Raw genomic sequence first — 22443 nt, forward strand, 5'->3', positions numbered from 1 at the left:
ATGAATGCACATGCACTTCTGCCCCTATACTTTCAGGGGCAAATTCAGTTTGTACTAACAATGAAAGGCTATTGTTAAAATATTGTGTGATTCGTTTGTGATTTTCTAGATTATGTTTCCATTTTGCATCATTGTTACTTTATAATGTTGTAGACGCTTCAGAAGAAACTTAAAAGAACAGGGGGTCTTTAGCTCTGCCTTATTCTATCTATATAGGTACATTTGTGGCCCTCATCATTGTAATATCTAAATGTCTCTCAGTCATTTATAGATTTTATCCTTGCAACACCTTTTCAAGGTAGGGATTAATCTCCCCATTTTACAGATTGGAAACTGAGACTCAGTGTAGATGAAATGGCTCATGTCATACAGGAAATCTGTGGTGAAGCCAGGAATTGAACCCAAATGTTTGGAGTCTCAGTCCAGTGACTTAAGCACTAGATCGTCATTCCTCCCCATTAGAGAATGCCACAGGTCCATTCCAGCCCATCATATTGTGAGCTCATGCCCAGATTTTTAAAGGTATTTAAGCATTGCAGCGCTCAGCATTGCAATGCCCAAGTGATTTAGGAGCATAAATCATATTTTAAAGGGATTTAGGCACCTATGGGCCCAAATCTCATTGACAGTTGGGATTTAAGCTCCTAAGAGCCTAAATCACTTTTGAAAATGAGATTTAGGCTTCTAAATCAGTTATGCATTGCAATGCTGAACACAGCAACACCTAAATACCTTTAAAAATCTGGGCTTCAGGGCCTAAATTCCCCAGCTCTTCAGGAACATGCTGTCATAGTAGAGCTGAATTGCACAGCCAGACTGATATTTTGCTACCCAAGACTGCAATACTTGTTCCAGTGTCTTCACAGCCGTTGCATGTTGTTGGTTATACAGTCTTTGTGCAATACAATCTGAGTAACCTCTGTTGTAACTTCAGATTCCTGTAACAGAGAAAGGCATATCCCAGCATGCTTATTTAGATTGCTAACCTCAAATGTACCATAGCAAAAGAACTGCAACATCGAATTGGCACACATATGTTAGTTCAGTGCTCATTTGGCACGGCCGTCTTCTGTCACTGGTGGTGCTCAATATGCTTCATTTTGCCTTCCTTCTCATTCTGTTCAGTCATAAAAGCCAAGACCCCTCGACTCACATGGGATGTGTCTGGCAGCTACCAAGCTCTGGAATGGTTTGCCAGCAGCAGTATCTGGGTCTGTGCCTAGATACCTGGCTGCTCTTCTGTAACCCCTTGGCTATTTCACTGCTAGCTATGAAATTCTTTATGTGGCAAGTGCAGGGTCGTGGCACTGATTAGATTTCCATGTCCATATTGTCTCCACTGTTCTGTATAATGATCTTCCCCACTAATCGGCTGCCAGCCACAGACATTATGTGTGTGTGCTAAACATCCTCAGGAGATGTTCTTTGGAAGACTTCAAATATTTCCCAGAAAATATGTATATAAATACACATACATACACCCACACTGCTTTAAAGATGAAGCCAGTTCAAATATTTTAACTTGTTTTTTTTAGCCATGTAAGCCAATTGCACCTTGTGGGCGGGTGGGACTCACCACCGTGGCGCCCCCTGCTGGATGTCCCGGGGATCAGCTCTGCTAGCCGGTGCGCCCTCTGCTGGTGGCATCTTGCCGCCGTCACTTCTGCTCCCAGGACCCACGTTACTCCTAGGAGTGCGGCATTCTTTTCATGACACAGCCCTCTGGCTGTGCTGCACTCTGTGCCCCCCCCCTTCTAGGGGACTGTCACAGTCACTTAGTCCAGCCACTTCCTCAGTGGCGAGTGGGGGCAGAGGGGGAACCTAGGCCCACCCTCTACTCCAGGTCCCGGCCCAGGGACCCTGTTGATGGCCACTGCTTGGGGCGCCCCCTCTGATTCCTTGGTAGATTTCCCTGGGCCACTTCCCTGCAGCCGCAGCGCTCACTTTGCCCTTGCTTCAGCCTGCAGACCCCTTCAGCCTGCCAGGAGCTGCCTTTAGCTCCCTGGGTCTCTGCCTACAGCACTTCTCTGTCCAGGGTGCTTGCTGCCTTCAGCCTGTGAGGCAGCCAGTCAGGGCCGGTGCAAGGATATTTTGCGCCCTAGGCGAAACTTCCACCTTGCGCCCCCCCTCCAATGTCCAGCCCCCACCTTCCTACGGCCAAGTTCCCCCCAGGGGCCCAGATGTTCACAAAGTGCAGAGGGCATGGGGGGGCTGCAAAGAGGGGGGTTGTATGGGGGCTCTTCCAGGGGGAAGGTGGCAGAGAGGGGGGTGCATGGGATTGTTCCAGGGGGTGGAGGTGGCCAAGAGGTGGAGGGGGCGGGGGTGTAGTGGCAGGGAAGAGATTGAAGAGGCAAAAGGGGCTCGTTGCAGGGGGTGCAGTGGCAGGGAGGGAGTGGCACAAGGGAGGAGTGGGCAGGAGGGGGTTGTTGCAAGGGGCTGGCAGACGGGGGGGTGTCTGTGCCCAGGGTTGTTGCAGGGGGGTGAAGGTGGCACAGAGGGGTTTGCACAAGGGAGGGGTAGGGGGATGGCAGGTGGAGGGGGGGGGTTCCGAGGTTGATGCAGGGGTGAAGGTGACCGTGGTGGCTGGGGAGGGGATTGCTGGGTGGAGGTTGCCCAGAGGCAAAAGTGGCAGAACAGGGTGGGTTGTTGGGGTGGGGGGTGCACAGGGGAGAAGGTAGCTCGTTGGTGGGTGTTGGAGGGGGTGGCACTGGCTGGGGGAGGGGTTGCTCCCACATACACCATTCCCTAGGCCAGGGACTGGACCTGCCCACCCCCCGGTGCTCTGCGGGCCGGTGCGGCTCCCTGCGACCCAGCTTCTCCGCCCGAAGAGCAGAGGGCAGCTGCACCTTCTTCCCCGGGCCGAGCAAGGCTCCCCGCCGCCCCCGGGGCTCTCAGCAGCGGCACAGGCAGCCCGAGCTTGCTGCCGTCACCGCTGAGAATCCCGGGGTTGGTGGGGAGCCCAGCTCGGCCCACAGCACGAGGAAGAAGGCGCAGCTGCTAACGCTACACCCTCCCCTTCTCCACTCCGCCGCCGGCTGCTCCCCCGGGGGGAGGAACTGGCTATGCCGCGGGCAGCCCCTCTGGAGCCGGGGAGCAGCGGCAGCCTTGTGCTCTGCTGTTTAAAAAAAACGTTTGGGCACTGCTTTTTGGCGCCCCCAACCACTTGGCGCCCTAAGCGGCCGCCTAGTCCACCTAGTGGTTGCACCGGCCCTGCAGCCAGTGCACCTCCCTCCTCAAGCTCCAGGGAGTGACTGAAGCTGCTCTGTTCTGCAGCCTTTCTTTTATGGGCCAGCCTGGCCCTGATTGGCTACTCCTCGCAGCCCCCCTCTGATTGGCTGCCTCCTACGCAGCCTCCCAAGGGCTCTATTAACCCCTTAGAGCCCAGTGTGGGGCAGGCACCCCATCACACAGACATATTAAGTCAGATTCTCTCCCATGCTGTAACCCTGCTACACCTCTCCAGTGATGCCATAAACCACGAAGCCCTTCTCAGCTGAGGATTTCCCAGCTAAGGGAGGTGGTGTAGCTGGCTTCTTTCCCACTTCCCCACAGCTCTTGGCATAGAGGGGCGTGTCACTAGGAGACGAGGCACAGCCAAACAGGGTATACTCTGGTGATCCCCATTGACAAACATGCCTGGGGGGGCACAGTCTGCTGGCACAGATTAGAACAAACTGAGGCTGCTCTAAGTTTCACTAGTGCTGATGTAGAACTGCCCCAGAACAAGCTGCAATCAGGTCTTTGACACAGCATGGAATATGGGCCTACATTTATATGTAGGTGAGTAAATGTGTCCGCATGCCTCTAACTTACAAAATTCGGTGATTAAAGTTAGGCTGCTAAGCCCACACTTAGGCACCTAAATATATGGCATGATTTTCAAAACTGTTGAATGCCCAGCGGGTCCCCTTGAAGTCAGTAGATGGGGAGAAAGTCAGTCTTTGTATTCTGTATTTTTATGGTTTTATATAATGCTTTTCTTAATGAGTGTCTATTTTAAGCCTTTTGGTAGTAGAACCCTCACTTTGAAAAAGGAACAAAGAACAATCATCTGAACTATACCGCAGTATACTCGTACAATATGTAAAAAATCTGGTGGGAAAGACAAAGTACTGCTTTTACAATATCCTGAGCCAAATCACGGGTTATACAATTCTTTTTTTTTTTTTATTTGTACATTCAACAGTGCTTTGTAGAGCAATCAGGGAAGATAATATAATCCATTTTAAATTCTCATTACTTTAAAAGTGTTGAATCTCCTTAAATTGTTTCAAGGTTAATTGAGACTTTGCTGCCTTACAATAGACTGGGAATTGTGTAGACTGCCGTGGTTCCATATATATATATTTTGGTTCATACCTTTGTTGCAATGTTATAAAAACAACAATAAAAGAGAAAACAAAGGAGTACAATGAAATAATTATCAGTCTTGTTACTATTCTAGCAACTCATTTTTATGGGAGATAAAGCTCAACTATTGATTAATGTTTAAATGGTTATTAAAGTGGAAGTGCATACACGTTTGATAGACTGTACCACTCACTGTTCATTAGTGTTTGCTTCCATTTCTTTGTTTGCATTTTCCCTCCTGGACTCACTCTGCTCCAAGAGAAGTCAAGGGTGAAAATGTGTTGACTTCAATGGGAGTAGGATCAGGCTACAGCTTAGTAGGGCTGGGAGCTGGAGATCAAAAAGCAAATTCAATTTCCTGTGCCATCAGAATAAAGGTTTGAGTCAGATCTCACTTACACCAGTGCAAATGAGAACCACTTTCCCTGTTGCTAATGGAGCTGACCAGGGGTAAATGAGATTAGAATCTGGCCTTACTCGTATAGGCTGGGAAGACAGAATTTAGGGCATGATCCATCTCTTGTGAAAGTAAATTATGATCTTTCCATTGACTTTAATAGGATTTATTCTGAGCCCTTTGCCTGGTCCAAAGTCAGTTGAAGTTAATGGATTTCACTGTGGCGATAAATATGTTTAAAGATTGTGAGGTGCTCAAATGCTGTGGTAATGGTTTCCATATAAGTACCTGAAATAAATAGAATGTCTCAGCTACATGAAACAAGGCAAGCCTCTGAAATCAGCATTCAGTGTGCTCGCTTCTTTACGTTGCTGACCCTCAATTCATTTATTTTTTTCTTTTCTGGCACTATTTTCTTCTTGACAATCCACTGATTTTGATTGTTTCCCTCAGTGGGTGGATGGTTTTTGGCAGCAATATCTGCCTAGTGCACCTTTTAAATGGAGGCCACTCTAAACTCCTGGTTTTTCACTGATACTCATAAAACAATAAACAGGCTTCATGTCAATTGATAGTGATTCAGAATACCGATGGTAGACTTGCTGACAGTTATGACCTATAAAGCAATCCATTTCAAGCAGATAAGCCTCTCGTTAACGTGCATATTGATTGTGCAATAGGCACTTCAATTGGAGACTTGAGGCATTAAAATATTTAATTAAAAAGGAAACTTGTGTCCGTTATTTCAACTCATTATGGTTAGATTATTTCAATATATTTAACTGCATACAGAATTAGGCCCTGATCCTACGAAGAGTTATACATTTAATTTGACTTCAATTATGCTTCTCATAGTGTATAAAGTTAAGCACTGGCCTAAGTCTTTCCAGGATCAGAACCTAAATGATCATGATAAGGAAGAAGCATAGTCTACAGTAGTGGAGTAGGTATCAGGGCTCCCAGAAGGCAACGGTTTATATCCATATTTAAGTGACTCTGGAAGTGGCCTGATTGTTCAGAGTCTGAGCACCTGGAGCTTGAAGTCTGTGGAAGCAGAACAATGCAGATCACAAAGCCCAGAAGGAAGCATGTGAGAGCTGAAGACAAAGTATCCTTGGATGGCGGCGGGGGGGGGGGTAAGCTGGATATGGAACAAACATTTCGAGGAGACCAAGCAGATCCAGCATCTGACCATCTTTGGGAAACACTGCAAAACCTTGCTCTTCAAAAAATCCTTTCCACTATAAGAATGGCATTTAAAACACCCTTGTAATTCCCTTCTAATCCCAAACCCCTTAGCAACCAATAAAATAAAATCCAAAATACCCAAGAAAAAGACAACAACAAAATAAGCACTATCCCCCCACAGAGTTCTGACTCTGAAAAGGGAACAGTGCTAGCGACTCGATGAAGTTCACTCCAGGCTTCACTATTGCTATTGGTTGTATGTGGAAAGCAGTCTGATACTACAGTGATGGACAGTAGTATTAAAGTCCTCAGATAGACAGCAGAAGGCGGTCAGCACCCATGAGAACCAGGTTGCCTGTGTTTTAAATATTGATTTAGGTGCCTAACTCTATGTTTGAAAATGTTGGCCTTCGCCTCTCTCTGTCTGTTCCTCCATCTGTAAAATGAGTCTGATTATAATCACCTATTTCAAAGGAGTGTCGTGAGGCTTAAGAAACTGTTTGTGAAAGTGCTTAAGAGATTCTCCTAAGCAAGGCAGTCCGTGCAAAGGGCTCTCCTTTTGTAATAACATAATCAGTTCAAGTTTAGATATGTGATCAGTTGATGGCTTTTATCTTTTTGCCTAGGTATTCTGTTTACAAGGATCCAGCAGGATGGCTGGAAATTAATCCTACAAATGGTACCATTTTCACCACTGCTTTCCTGGATCGTGAATCACCCTATGTCCACAACAACGTCTATACAGCACTGTTTCTGGCAATTGACAGTGGTGAGTAAGGGTTGCTGATAACATTACTGGATTGAAAATGTATTTGATTTTTTTTTCCCCTTGAAGGCCACTTTTCAAAAAAGCACATGCATAAAGTTAAGCACAGGCTTAAGTAATTTGCTAAATCGGCACCTAAGTGTCTAAGATATTTGTAGACAAATAGAGACAAAAAGTAAGTGGGGAGGAAGTTAGACTTCAAACTTAGACTGGCATAGGTTTGGGGGCTAGGCTAGAGACATTTAATCCTACAGAGCCCTCACTGCTAATAGTAAACAATGCATGTGATGAATGTACTTGGGTAGTAATAAATCATCTTTATCAGAGTTAATTTCTTCATAATATTTGAGCTGTTGTTAAGCCTAAGGCACCAATAACAAACTCATCCTGGATATGGTGAATTCCATCCTATTTAACACATAATGACAGTGACAATAAAAGCATAATTAAAACCCCTTGTTAAAATGCAATATTTTTAAATATTATGTGTATTAAAGTTTCTTCTGTCGAGCATAATCTAAATTAAAGTACGTTGCAAAAATTCACTACAAGTGACTTTTGTAGCACATAAAAATGTAGAGAAAAGCCTGAACATTCCTGCAAATCTCCAGAGCTGAAAGCACAAAATAAAGAAAGCCTTTGTACGTAATATAACAGCTAATATGCTAACCCTTTCCCACAGCTGCAGTTGCTTTAGCCCTGGTGATGAATTGTAAAATGTTCTTTTTAGGAGGGTAATTTCACATTTTTTGAATCACATGACTTGGCTCAGGAAATGTTTGCTAGGTCGGACAAGAAAAGGGAATCATCTCCTTCAATGCAAAAAGAAAACAGAAGCCTCTGCAGATGTGATTTACTTGTATATTCATAAATGTGTTTCTTTCTTAGTGTAATGTCCATAGAAGAAATGTGGCACTAAACCTACCCCTTTACCTTTGTTTGCTGGCTAATCATTTTTCACAAATGTATCTTAATTATAATAGCATCAGAAAGATACAGGGGGTCCCCAGTATATGTCAGGGTTGTGCTCTTGAAAAGGGCAATGGATACTGAAACGACGGATACCGGTGAATTTTTCCCGATAAGAAATAGTGGCCCACCCCCTCTCCACCCTGCCCCGCCTCTTCCCACCCAGATCTGCCTCTTCCTCTGAGCGCACCCCGTTCCTGCTCCTCCCCCACCCTCCCAGCACCTCCTGAATACAAGGGGAAGCACCCAAAGAAAAGCCACGCAAAAGGTGAAGCGATGGATATGTGGATCGGGACTGATGCGAATCAGAACACAGTCCTCTGTTGATACTAAACGACAGATAAGTGGGAGATGGATACCGGAGACCCCTTGTAATCGTACATTGAGCCAACAGGAAAACTGGGATCAAATTACTTATGGCTTAATTTTCAGTCGGTAGGGGAGCTTGTTGGGGCCAGCAGTGAATGGGAACAGCCCTTTAGCAAGGGAGGAAGACACCAGATAGCTCCTTCCCTCTCCCCTTGAAGTCTCTTTCATTCACAATTGGAGGGGAGGGGTTCTGATTGGCCAGCATTCCTCAGTTCCCAGGATTTAACCTGGAGTGGGGGCCATATGGTAAGAGCCCTGTAACCCCCAAACTGGAACCAATTAAATGCCTGGTATAGGAGAGTATGGATGATGGGTGGGTAATGCCCCTCCCCTCTATTTAAATTTAATAGCAGTTGCGGCCTGCTTCTTAAAAATCCATCCATGTGTCTGTCCTCATTTTGCCACTGTGTCTGCATCAAGGGCAAAGCTGTAGACACTCAAGAGTCAGGAAGCAGGGGCTTAGAATTGTATGCAGGAGCAGGGGGAAATTGTACCACCAATTATCAGAGAGAGAGAGAGAAATGAGGGAGCAAAACATTTGAATATTTTCAGGTGCAGTCACCCGCCAGTGCAGGCACAGTCAGAGTGATTGTTTTTTCCTGTTCTACAAGTATGTAGGTTCTCATGTCACAGTATCTGAGCATCATGGCTGTATGCAAAAGGAATTGTACAGACCGCAGCACAGTTGTTGTTTTTTGTAGTTAACGTCATCTGTAGCATCATTCAAACAGGTACAGGTAATAAGAGATGCTAGGAGGCAGTTGGAATTGGGCACCTCAGTACAGAGCGAGGTCACCCAGCTATGAAGCACCTGAATACCTCCATGACAACATGCATTCTGACCGGAGAATCTCAGCTCACTGCTGCCAGGATTCTTTGCCAGATATTGGGCAGAACAGATGGACAAGAAGAGGGAAAGGCATCTGTGCACTGCTCAGAAAAACAAGAGGAGCAGGTTTCACAGAGGGCTGGTACAAAGAACTTTCTCAGTGTACTTGGGAAGCCATATTCAATGGCAGCACATCATTAAGGAAGTCTGTTATGTGTCTATCTGAAGTAGTTCTAAGGTACTGTTAACATGGTAGTCAATCAACTTTGACATTATTTGCACCTCCAAGCAAAGTAAGGCACATCCTACTCCCCTCCTTCCCCTACTGATGGGTCACCAAAAAGTGCTAACCAGCCATGCTGGATTCTGCTCGATTTTTCTCGTCAGTTAACTTTAATGCCCAGTTTGAAAAGGTTTATTACATTTCCTACAGCTAAATAATATATGTAGCTTGGTGGTAGAATAATCTAAAATGAATATAAAATTCTTCCAGGACTTTAAAAGAAGGTTAAATTAACTGAATGAAAATCAAATGAAAATACCCTGCATACATTCTTTTTGAGAGCTGCAGTATCCATAAACTCCAAAGGGAAAGGTCATTTTTTCAGTTTACTGAATATATTCTAGTTTAACTCAGTGAATAAGGTTAGAATGATGTGTGATAGTGGCTGTTCTTGGAAGATTAAAAGTGGTCCAAACAGATTGGGTGGTAAATTGAAAACAGTGTTATTTCAGCCAGTTCAAATTATGCATGTGACCAAGGGTCTTGGAGCAAGGAGAGAGGGGAGGCAAAAGACACTCAACCACAGAGTCTTTTATTCAAAGGCTGTGTTCTGGCACACACTGTAGGTTTTTTCTCCAGCCATCATATGTGGCCACTAGCCAGGAAAAAAGAGCAGATATTTATTTGATCTTCATTAAATGTGGATTTGGTCTTGGCCAATGCAAACATGTTCTCTATCTATTAATAACACATCATAGGGCTCTTTATTCTGTGATTGATATGGCCTAAAAAGTAGCATCTGTTTAATTCTAGCTTTGACTAAGTATTGGGTGGAACTTGAACTATCTTCTCACCTCCAAGTCAAGTTTGAGCCACTTGGGGAAGCTTGAACTGCTGCAGACTTTGCCTTAAGTCATAAACTTAAGCTCATAAAAATAAGTCTGAGAAATTGAATACATGCCTTGGGAAGGCACCTGTAGATTTTTCCTCTGATTTTAATAGTGTTGGAGTTTAATAAACCTGGGTTACAGCTATTCAGTCTCTAGTAAGTTTGTTTTTTTTCCTTATTAAAAACTAATGACTAAGGCATTCAGTTAGAAGGCAGTTGTAGTGCTTTGACTCCAGAATTGGAGTCCTCAAGCCTGACCTTAATATGCTGCATGTCAGAGTTAGTCATACAATAAAGGGGTGAGAAGCCTAAACATTCCCATTGCTAGCCACACTGCCTGGGATATATTTAGCTACAGAATGTGTTACAGTTATTCCAGCACGTTCTTTCACTATCTGTTGTGTAAATTATGGATAAGAAGGTGGGGTGAAATGGGAATCAAATTCACAATGACAGGAATCAAATCCACAGAGATAGGTTTGTTTTGTTTTGCCCTTCTTAGCAGTGCCCATTGAAGTCAATAGAAAATCTCCCATTGAATCCAGTGGGCACTAGATTGAGGTCATTTGACAATACAAATGACTAGTACAAGGGCACTTTTCCCAATCTGTAAAATAGAGTGTGTCGCAAACTGGGAATATAACTCAGGAATTTCTCATTGGCAGTTCTGTGCATAAACCGGTCAGCCACACCTCCATCTGCATCGCTTCTCTTCAGCCCACCACAAAGATGCTCTTAACAACCGGACGTTAGTAGATGGAGCTATGGCTGCCATTCTCACTGCAGGAAAAAAAGAATTAATAGTTATGTCAGATATCTTGGTGATATTCTTCTTCAACATTATAGCTTTATCTGAAGAGAAAATTTGGTTAAGTGTGAAAGGATTTCTTCCAGTTGTAAACAGCCCTTCTGATCTCTGCCAGGACTTATTGAAACAACATAGATAATAATATGAATTATTACATAACATAATAATGAATTTGATGATCATAGTATTTAATTTTATAGATTAAAAAATATGACGTTTTATGTGGAAGAAATTTCACTTTTTGGAATGAACATCCTAATTTTCTTTGTACTCTTTTGATTTCCGTAAAGGTCAAGACCGTGTCTTTAGAGTTTGAGAACTCTTTATTAAGGACTTGTGTGGACATAGAGACTCTGGTTTATTAAAGGAGAAATTACATGCTGGTGGAAAAGATCATGGAGCAGAGTTAACATAAGTGGAGCGAACTGTGTTTAATCTGAGAGCAGGTTGATAATGGGAAATATACAGATTTAGGTAAACCTGGAAAACAGCTTAGGCTTGTTCCTGATGCCTCCTTATTGAAATAAAAGCTGCAGTAATCACTCTAAACACTGCAGTATCACTGTGGTCGTTTGCACCATATAGAATGTGGTCATTTGCACCATGACTGTAGGACTTTTTTTATTTATTTATTTATGTAAGGGCAAAAAGCCTAGTGGGTTTGCAAAACTGGGCTGGAACAAACTTTCAAGAAAATATTCGTATTTCCTGTTTGACTATGTTGCAGTATCCTTCAATAGTCATCCCAAAGCCATTATTACTAACTGGAGTATGATTGCCAGAAAATAGAGCAGCTGACTGTTTTAGCTCAAGCTGAAAACTGGCAGTACAATCTTTCTCGTTGGATTTTGAAATTTCCATTCACAGCCCAGAAAACAAGCAGGAAGTTATCAGTGTGATTGTGGAATGAAAAAGTTCCCTTACTTTGGGCTATGAATTCTCAAGTATGGTGATTTTTGTTGTCTATTTTAAAAATGTGGCTTCTAGTTACCACATGTCAGTATAATATCATGATGAATATCCCTTTTGTTATTCAGGGATGTCCGCTGTAGGTGCCATGATGAGGCTCACAACACTCAGATAGTCATCACTTCTGATTTGAGTTGATTCTGCAATAAGCTTCAGCCCCTTGGCATTACTCATGAAGTGCTATTTAGGAGGACCAAAGGGGCTGAACACTGCCCACAAATGTCCAGCAGAGAATTCCCCCATTGGAGAGAAAAGTGTACCGGTTCCTGTCCCTTCTCTCCTCATGGTAGGAGGCATATTGGGGATGGGCTACATTAAACCAATACATAACTAGTATAGGGTCGATTGAGAACCCTGCATGAATGGAACAAGCTGGAACAGCCCTGTTTTTATGCAAATATCCTTAAGCAATGGTAAGGGGAAAAGAACATGTAGGACCGTGTAGAATAGTCTCTAAATCCAAAGTGATTTCAGTATTTACACTGTGACAAATTACACATGTAATGAGTATGGGGAATAAACATGAAGAACTCGGACTATAAGTACATACGCTAAATTATGATTTAATTGGCATCATAGAAACTCAGTGGGATAAATCTCATGACTGGAATATTGGTATAGACATGTACAGCTTGTTCAGGAAGAAGAGGCAGGCTAAAAATGGAGTTGTTGCATTATACTTCAAGAATTTATCCACTTGTTCTGAGATCCAGGAGGAGCTGAAGAGGCAGACCAGTTGAAAGTCCCTGGGTAAAAATAAAAGGCGTAAAAACCCAGGAATGATATCATGGTAAGTGTCTACTATAGAACACAAAATCAGGAAGAGGAGGTGGATGAGGCGTTTCTAGAACAAATAACAGAAATATCCAAAACAAAAGAAATAGAAGTAACAAGGAGTTTTAACTACACAGACATCTATTGGAAAAATAATATGGCAAAACACAAAATATCCTGTAAATTTTTTGAATTGTTGGGGACAACTGTTCCTTTCAGAAGGTGGAAGAAGTAACCAGGGCTGCCATTTTAGACTTGATTCTGAACAAGACAGAGGAATTGGTAGCAAATCAGATGGTGGAAGGAAATTTGGGTGGAAGTGACCATGAAATGATAGATTTCATGATTCTACGGAAAGGAAGGCATAAAAGCAGAAGAAATATGGAAAATGGACTTTAAAAATGCACATTTCAGCAAACTCGGAGAACTGGTAGAGGTAAAGTCTAATAGGAAGAACATTTAAGGGAAAAGGGAGTTCAGGAAAGTTGACTTTCTCAAAGCCACAATATTAAAGGCACAATTGCAAACTATCCTGATGTGAAGGCAAGACAGGAAGAATAGTAAGTTGCCAATATGGCTGCATCAGGAGCTCTTTAATGGCCTCAAAATCAAAAAGGAATCCTACAAAAAGTGGAAGCGTGGATGAACTACTAAAGAGGAGTTCAAAAGAGTAAGACAAGCATGTTGGGACAAAATCAGAAAGGCTAAGGCACAAAGTGAGTTACATCTAGCCAGGGACATGAAGGGCAATAATAAGTGGTTCTAGAAATATATTAGGAGAAGAGAAAGGCAAAGAAAATGTGGGTCCTCTAATTAGTGGGGAAGGAGAGCTAATAACTGTTGACATCAAGATGGCTGAGGTTTAAGGCCTATTTCCTTCAGTCTTCACTAAAACGGTTAATGTGACCAAATATTCAACACAATTTAATATTAACAACAAAGGGGCAGGAATACAAGACACAATGCGGAAAGAACAGGTTAAAGGATATTTAGAGAATGTAGAAGTATGGAAGGGCCTGATAAAATTCATCCTTGGGTACTTAAGGAATTAGTTGAAGAAATCTCAGAACCATTAGCAATTATCTTTGAGAACTCATGGAGAATTGATGAGGTCCCAGAAGACTGGAGAAGGGCAAACATAGTATCTATCTTTAAAAAGGGGGGCAAAGAAGACCCAGGGAATTATAGCAGGGAATTATTTGATACCTGGGAAGATACTGGAACAAATTATTGAACAATCAGTTTATAGAAAATAATAGGTTTATAAAGAATAGCCTGCAACAATTTGTCAAAATAAATCATTCCAAGCAAACCTAATTTTTTTCTTTGACAGGATTACTGGCCTAGTGGATGGGGGGAAGCAGTAAACAAAATATTTCTTGATTTTATTAAGACTTTTGATGCAATCCCACGTGACATTCTCATAAGAAAACTAGGGAAATGTGGTCTGGGTGAAACTACTGTAAGGTAGGTGCACAGCTGGTTGAAAGACCGTACTCAGAGTCACTATCAATAGTTCACTGTCATACTGAGAGGGTGTGTCTAGTGGGGTCCCGCAGAGGTCAGTCTTGGGTCCAGTACTATTCAATATCTTCATTAATGACTTGGATAATGGAGTGGAAAATATGCTTGGATGGATTGCAAGCACTTTGGAGGACAGGATTAGAATTCAAAATGACCTTAACAAATTGGAGAATAGGTCTGAAATCAACAAGATGAAATTCAATACAACTAAGTGAAAAGTACTATGCTTAGGAAGGAAAAATCAAATGCACCACTACAAAGCAGTGAATAAATGGCTAGGTGATAGTACTGCTGAAAGGGTTCTGGGGGCTCTAGTGGATTGCAAATCGAATATGAGTCAATAACGTGATGCAGTTGCGAAAATGGCTAATATAATTCTGTGGTGTGTTAACAAGAGTGTCATATGTAAAACACATGAGGTAATTGTCCCACTCGACTTGGTACCAATAGGGCATTAACTGGAGTACTGCATCCAATTCTGGGCGCCACACTTTAGGCAAGATATGGACAAATTGGGAAGAGTCCAGAGGAGAGCAGCAAAAATGATGAACAGTTTAGAAACTCTGACCTCTGAGGAAAGGTTAAAAAAACTGGGCATGTGTTCTCTTTAGAAAAGAAAACTGAGGGTGGACCTGATAAGTCTTCAAATCTGTTAAGGGCTATTATAAAGCGGACAGTGATCAATTGTTCTCTATGTCCACTGAAATTAGGACAAGAAGTAATCTGCAGCGAGGGAGATTTAAGTTAGATATGAGGAAAAACTTTCTAATAAGGGTAGTTAAACTCTTGAATAGGCTTCCAAGAGAGGTTGTGAAATCTCCATCAATGGAGGTTTTTAAGAACAGGTTGGACAAACACCTGTCAGAGATGATCTAGGTCCTGCCTCAATGCAGGGGACTGAAGTTGATGACCTTTTGATGTCCCTTCCAGCCCTACGTTTCTATGGTTCTATGTATATACAGGTCAGCTGAATGGCACAGTTTCAATTTCTTCATTGACCATTCCAAACTAAAATGAATAAGAAATGATTAAGAAGGTTCTAATTACAACTTTTTCAATGTTTTCAGTGGCCAGATTGAATGAACCCCAGTCAAATACATGCAGGGGGCCAACATTTCCATTCATTAAAAAGAAAAATTATTATTTAGTGTTGTGTCTGATGATGAACAGAAGCAGACAACAACCAGAAGAGAGGAAAAACTGGAGTAACAAAGAGATGCACAACAATTTGCAATTAAAACTTCTCTTTACATGTATCTTAACCTGTCTTCTTGCTTCATGATGTATATAATTAAATTACCACCGATTGATTCTACCTAAAACATGCTATTTTGGAAGAAATAAGACTATTAGTTACTATGGCAACCCAATTAAGCCAGTTTTACACCTCTTATCTTAATTGCTGTATTAATTGAGAAGGGAAAATAAATTGAATACTCATCCTTTTCTTGCCATTTTAAATTTCAATAAAATATAAATTGCACAGAAAATATTGTTTAAATTTGTCACCATGGACTGGTGATTAGAAAAAGAAATTAAATAGCTGAAAACAGTATTTAAGATGGATGCATATGTCAGTAGCAATTTGATATGCTGACAGAGCTTTGCTCTTTTGAAATATAATTACTCAAAATATGATCTGCGTAGAATATTGGAATGAATAAAGGATTATAACTTTTATGGGCTGTTTATTTCCATATATCATGAAAGAAGATATCTGTGTACCAGAGAAATGTAACAAAAAAAAATAGAAATGAATTATTGTTCATTGAGACCTTGGGAGCTGTTCTTTGCAAAATGACAGAGGATTGCATTTATGGGCCAGACTTTCCAATGTGGCCAGATTTGATACCTTTATTTGTGAAGAGTTGCTTCTCAGAAAGTCCTCTTGACTTCAGTGGGTTATTTGTAGACATGAGCCCACATATGACAATAACAGAATTTGCCTGTGAACTGGATTTGTTCATGCACACATTTCCTGTTTAGAGAAACAGCTTGCAAGGAATTTCTTGTTCGTATCGTGCGAGGTTTAGCTGAATATTGATGAGAGAGGCAGTTAAAGATTTTTGCAACAAGAGGAAAGTTAGAACATTTGCCGTAAACTTTCAAAGTCATTTAGTCCCACAGCAGGTTTCCAAATGTTATTTTCAAAAATAGAATTTGCAGCATCCTATTTCCAGAGAAAATGTGCTTCTTAGCCCATCCAAAGGTTACACTGTGTGACTGCATAGCTCGCTCCGAACACTTCTGGGACTTTTGAAGTGTTCCTTTCATTCTTCTGTTCTTTTCCCGTCTTGAAAATATTAAGTGCAACAAGACGAATATATTAAAGCAATACAGTGAGCTTATATTGTGTTGCTTGTAAGTCCTTGCATAGTCCTCTGTTTGAGGCAAAGCTGAAGCTAAGAATACACAAGTGAGTTGGTGAAAAGTCCAAGTCAAAGGCCAAAGTCAAAGAGCCCAACTCAGGCTCATATTGTGCTCTTAGTTACGTGGGTGTAAATCCAAATAACCCTACTGCCTTAAGTTACTCTGATATAACTGAAATAAGAAACTTGTCCATAGATGTTTAAAGAGGTATACTTCAGCTTTCAGTAACTTTATTCATGACAGGGTGATGGAAAGTTAATTGTGCCGAGAATTATTGACTCCAAAATCACAACGGTTTTTACTGCTTACATGTGAAGAATGTTAATTCTTACTATTATAAGTGAACAAACACTGGGCGTTTGATTCAACACTCTGGTTTTACATCAGTACAACTTTTGACTTCAGTAGAATTATATCAGCATTAAACTAGTGTAACAGAGTCCAGAATTGGGTTTTGTGTGATAGCTTAAAGCAAATTGTAGGTAAAAAAGACTTTTTAAAGGAAGTGATAGCAATACTTTAATTTCTGAGAAAGAAATCACTGTTGGTGAAACTTAAATGAGTGGCTGAGTTTTCAGACTGTTGGCTTGAAAGAAAATCTGTTTTTAAAGGCCAAATTCTGCCCTCAGATGCATGTTAATAGCTCTCACTGGTTGCAATGGGAGGAGAAAATTTTGTCCTACGAATTAAATGGCTTTGTAATTTCTGCATGGTGGCACAAAAGGACATAGCTAATGGATTCACTTGATAGGCCTCTGAACATAATGCAATCAAAAGAAATAACATCACAAGTCTTTCTACCTTTTGTAACGTCAGTGTGACGTGAGACACTTTCTGCTCTGTTGTTCCTGATATGGTTCTGGCTTCAAGCAACTCTAAGGCTTAGAGACCTGTATAATAGTCAGATTGTCCAAAGTGGCTGAAGTTTCTTCTTTGGGAATTTGATAAGCAGTTCCAGAGCACTATATCTGAGATGGGCTTGAAATACAATTCAGCAATAAAGTTCTCTTTTTTTTTTCTAATTGTCAGTGATAAGAAATTGTTTTTTGAAGGGACTTAAATAAATGTTCCATACCTATAATGACAAAAATGTAGACTATAAAATGTATGTCTCTAATAATGAAATTTTGATGTATTTGGTGCTTTGATGTCACAAGTTTTTAAATCTAAGCAAAAATATGCAGTCTCATTCACTAACTTGTCTCCAAGTCTTAACATTTTCTGATTTGTGTGTCTGTTTTTTTCCTCGTTAATTGGTTATGTCTTGATTATCTGTTCTTTGTTCCTCAGCTGTCCCACTAAACAAATTATATTATTGACAGGTACATCCAACATTCAAAGCCTATGGTAACGTGGTCAAATACCTTTTGCATTGTACAGTACCAATGTCTTCACTGCACAACTTGCTCCTCTCATGTGAAATCAAGTATTGATAAACATACATATTTCCCTTTTATTTAATTTTCAAATATTTCCACTTTTAATTCCCAATACTATTGTCTAACATAGACTCTCTGGGCCATATCCTGTATATCAATCCCACTGATGGTTACATCACCTGGGATCTGGCCCAATGCCCATACAGCACAACATTATAAGAAGACAGTAATGATTAATAATTACTGAGTACTTTTCACATGTATATTTTAATGGACTTTAAAAGGATGAGTGCGTGTTATTATCCCCATTTTTCAGATGGGGAAAATTGAGTCACAGAGAGGGTGAGTGATTTATCCAAAGTCATACAGTAAGCCACTGGCAGAGCTGGGACTGGAACTCATGTCTCCTGGATCAGAGCCTACTGCCCTTCCTGTAGGACCCTATTGCCTCCTTGTAATATGGTTTTTGTTAGTTAGTAATGATGAGCAAATCTCCAAAGTCAAAACATTTAAGCAATTTGAATGAGCAATTTTGACTTGAACCTTATGTAAATTACCTGCATCTTTTGAGCTTGGAAATTAGGCCTCACAGAGATGTCTTCTTGGGCTTGTTGAATCAGAAGGACTATGAGACTAGCTCTTCCCATTATTTATGTCGTATTTCCACTGCTTGTCTTGATCAAAACTTAGACGTAAAAAACCACAGGACAAATTAAAATAAAAAGGAAATAAAATGTATTTAGTTTCCTTCTTCCTATTTTTCCCCACGGGTTTTCAGAAATACAAAAAATGTTTGTGTTTGATTCACTTTGTTAACTGAGCAAAGGTTCTTATTTTATCCAAACTGGTTTGGTTAGTTTAGTAAAGTGCTTTGAAATCCTCTAGTTAAAAACATTGTGTAAATGCCTAATTCCAAACAGGAAAAAATGCATTTAAATTTCATTCAAAGTGTGTTAAAAACCATCAAAACTCAGCAAGGTCAAAGTTAAGATGACAATATCAAATTAGCAAAGAACACATTCTCAGCCATAACTTTGAATTTCGTGGCTTTTGTCTCATTTGGTTACACTGGAGCTGAGCAAAAATTGGAATTTCCAAACCTTGGGAAATTCTGAAATTTCAACATTTGTTTTCATCCCAAATTGGGACAAAAAATGAAATATTGTAACTGAAAAAAGTTGATTCTGAAGTGTTTCATTTCAAGTCTGTACAACATTAAGCTGCATTTTCCTATAGTGGTACATTCCCTCATGCGATTTGTAGTTCAGGTACCTGAGGCTCCCATTCTCCCATTTGAGCCAGGGTCTGAGCTATATCTCCCATGATGCACTACAAACAAGTGACTCCCAGGATGAACCATGCCACCTGGTCAAAGGGGAGACTGTGTTCCTCATGGGAGATGTAGTCCAGCCAGAGAGCCCAGCCTATAAGAGATGCATGTTGAACTTCACACTTACTCCAACTTTGCCTTAAGTTCAAATTTCAAAGTTTATTCACAAAGCTCTGGATATGCTTGTGAAACTTTGGCAGACATACTCTGGGGTTATTTGCACATCTGGAAACTTTCTCTGCAGCCCTCAGCTGCCTTGGGCTTGTCCCAGGGCTTATCAAATGATGGGGAAGGGATGCCTGGAAGGAAGAGAGTAAAGTATTGTGAAGTATTTTCCTTTTGGTTGAAAATGCTCCATCAGTGAACCATTGACTCTGGTTCATTGCTAAGAGCAACGTTGGCAATTCTGTGGTAGGCAGGGGTGCAGGTGGCTATAGGATTTTTGATCACCATGTTGTCCAGCCCTACTCTTATCAGGTCTAGACATCATGGAAATTAAAAAGTCAGTAGCACTTTGCCTAAACCAGTTCTCCCACTATTGCTACAAGTGGACCTCACCTAGTGCTAGCAATAGTGGAAAATTTTAATGGGAAAGTCTTCATGCAATCAAGTCTTTATAGGTTCAGTCATACCTGTAGGGGTTGGTCCACCTCCAGCCATTGGTGCAAACACTTTCAGAGACCTAAAAACTACAGGCTTAGCACAGACACACAGTAGTATGTTCCTTGGGGTTCCTTTTAGTCTCTGCTTGAAACAAACCCCAGAATTCAAAATGAACTCAGTCAATGTCACAGGGTTTGAAGTTGAAATGATAAGAAACAGAATTACACATGCTTATGTAACCTGCTGATAATGGCAGCCATTACACTTAGTATATAGAACCATAAATCAGCCCGAGCTCTCATACAGACATTGGGGTCATAGATCCTCAAAGACGTCTAAATATCTTCGAGGGTCTGGGCTATAGTTCCTTAGGTAATTAGGTACTTAACTCTCATTGACTTTAAGTGGGAGATGGGCTTCTAACTGTCTTAGGCACTTTTGAAATTCGCATACACTGTGCTTAGGTCCCAGACTTAGACTTTGTTGTTGTTGTTGTTTTTTAAAGTAAATAAGTGCGAGGATAACAGAATCCAAATCGGAATAGAAATGTTTTTATTAATTTTTATGAAATTTCAATCAAACATCTGCTCTCACTGATCTGAGCATAGCCTGCCATGTTGGAAGCCCAGACGCAACAGCATTGCATGTCTGCATGAGAACCAGAGAGCGCAAACAACAAGAAACTGAAACTGTCTTGCTGGCTAAACGACAAATCAACAAAGAGCAAAAAGTAAAATAAAGGCAGAAGTGTGAAAAAATACATTGGAATTTTAAAATCTTTTTGGTTTATTGACAGTAAAGGGATTTTATTTTATGATAAGATTTCTGTTCTGTGAGTATCCCTTTAAATGATTCCATAAAAAGAATAGTGTCTCATCATGGGATAATGATCCCCCTGCTGCTACATAAATACCAAAGCCAAGCCAAAACATTTGTCTTCCAAGCTGGAGACCCTGATCATGTGACAATGGTGCATTACAATAACATCATTCCAATTAGAGAAAATGATTTATGTAGATTTACTATTTTTGATGGATGTTGGCACAGTGGAGTGACGGTTGCTGACAATATCGTTATTTATTCCCTGCTGCCATCACAGTGGTTTTGTGAGCTGAGCTATTGTGTACTTCAGCCAATCAGAGACCAGGTTTTCCCTAAAATAACTTTAAAAAAAATACTCTGCATTCTTATTAATACATTGGTCAGCCATCCAGCAATCTGAAGATAGTGGCTGGAGGTGAATGTGCCATTTTATATATGACCTGATATTAAAAATATCTTCCCATTCTATGTCCATGATTTTGTATCAGGCATACCTGATGTCTGGTAGGTATCCAACTACTTGACTGGCTTTAAAATTGGAAGCCAGATTCCAAAATCATGCCTACATGTTTAAAACCTAAACTCTTATTTGCTGAGTTTTACTTTAAAAGGTTTCTGTAGCTAAATATAACTTTTTTTAAAATCAGCTGTAGACTAGAAGCACTAATATGATACTACATGGTATTAAATTAGAATACAGTACCAATATATAGCAAAAATAGGTCCAAAAACATATTCCCTGATCGTTCGTTTTCAAATCACTGATTTTCTTTCAGAATACCCTTTTACACTATTTGCTTATAGTAATAGCCCCTTTCATTGTAGGCTCTAGCTCTCAGGCAGGGACCTAGTCACACATTATATTATCTATCTCCTCAAGGTATGATGCATAACTACTCAACCTATTCCATTTTCTGACTGGTGCATCTCACAACAACTGCAGTAGCTATTGCTTAAGTGACAACTAGCTGTCAGAACCTTCTGATGTAAACTAATGTTAGGATATGAAGACATTACTGCTTCTAATGTACATCATACACTTCCCATTGCTGCATGATCTGATATTCTCCTGAACTTTTATATTATTACTGATGATGGGTCCAGTCACATGAACCTTACTCAATTTGGATAATCTTTAGTCTCATTGAAGATTACTCATGAGGGCTTCAGGATTTGGCCTTAATTAGTAATGTCCCTGTCTGATAGCTAGTCTCTTCACTTTCATATATAATTAAACTAACTTTTGTAGCCCGATCCGCAAACTCTTACACACACTAGTAGCCATTACTTATGGAATAGTGCCATTACGTCCGGTTATATAGCTTGTGTAATTCAGAACAGGATTGTCAAAAAATCTCCGTAGCCAACAGCTCCCAATCAAACACCTAAAGGTTCAAAGCTTTCAGCACCCAGTGGGACAGGCTACTTCACTTAGGTGCCTAAATGGAAGCTGAGTTTCTTTTCAAATCTTGCCCCAGGGTTTGTAGGACTGGCCCTTTATAATCTGAATTATGCATTAATTCTTCCTCTAGCTACAAAATTTTACAATACAGATTGAGGGAAAGCTTATTTTAGAATTAAAATATGCTCGTGAGAGACTTTTAGTTCAAACTCATTGCCAAATAAAGATCATGGGGTTTTGAATGGTTCTTATTTCCAAGGCATAATAGTGTCAAATTTATAAAAGCTGTTTATTCCCGATGGATCTGTTGTAGCCATTTTACTTTGACTCACTTTTTGTTGCATTTTTATGGCACGCTTGTTAACAAGCTTCAATTTATGACCTTGACATTTGCCTATTCTTCTTTCGAAAGTCTTTATAAATCAGCAAAACATTTTGTCGCAGTAGTTATAAGTAAAACAGTCTGAGAATAAATCACTGAA

At 40.8% G+C, this 22443-nt stretch overlaps 1 protein-coding gene across 1 annotated transcript in view; it reads left to right on the top strand.

Annotated features, from left to right (window-relative positions):
• LOC112106846 (cadherin-13) overlaps positions 1–22443 on the top strand; it is a 743971-nt gene that overhangs the window by 693102 nt on the left and 28426 nt on the right. Inside the window, exon 11 of the mRNA XM_024200308.1 lies at positions 6562–6704. Within this exon, the coding sequence (XP_024056076.1) occupies positions 6562–6704 (143 nt within the window). The remainder of the gene's footprint in view (positions 1–6561; positions 6705–22443) is intronic.

This window comes from Terrapene carolina, unplaced genomic scaffold, assembly GCF_002925995.2.
Source record: "Terrapene carolina triunguis isolate 2854851 unplaced genomic scaffold, T_m_triunguis-2.0 Scaffold33891, whole genome shotgun sequence".
Classification (NCBI taxonomy): Eukaryota; Metazoa; Chordata; order Testudines; family Emydidae; genus Terrapene; species Terrapene triunguis.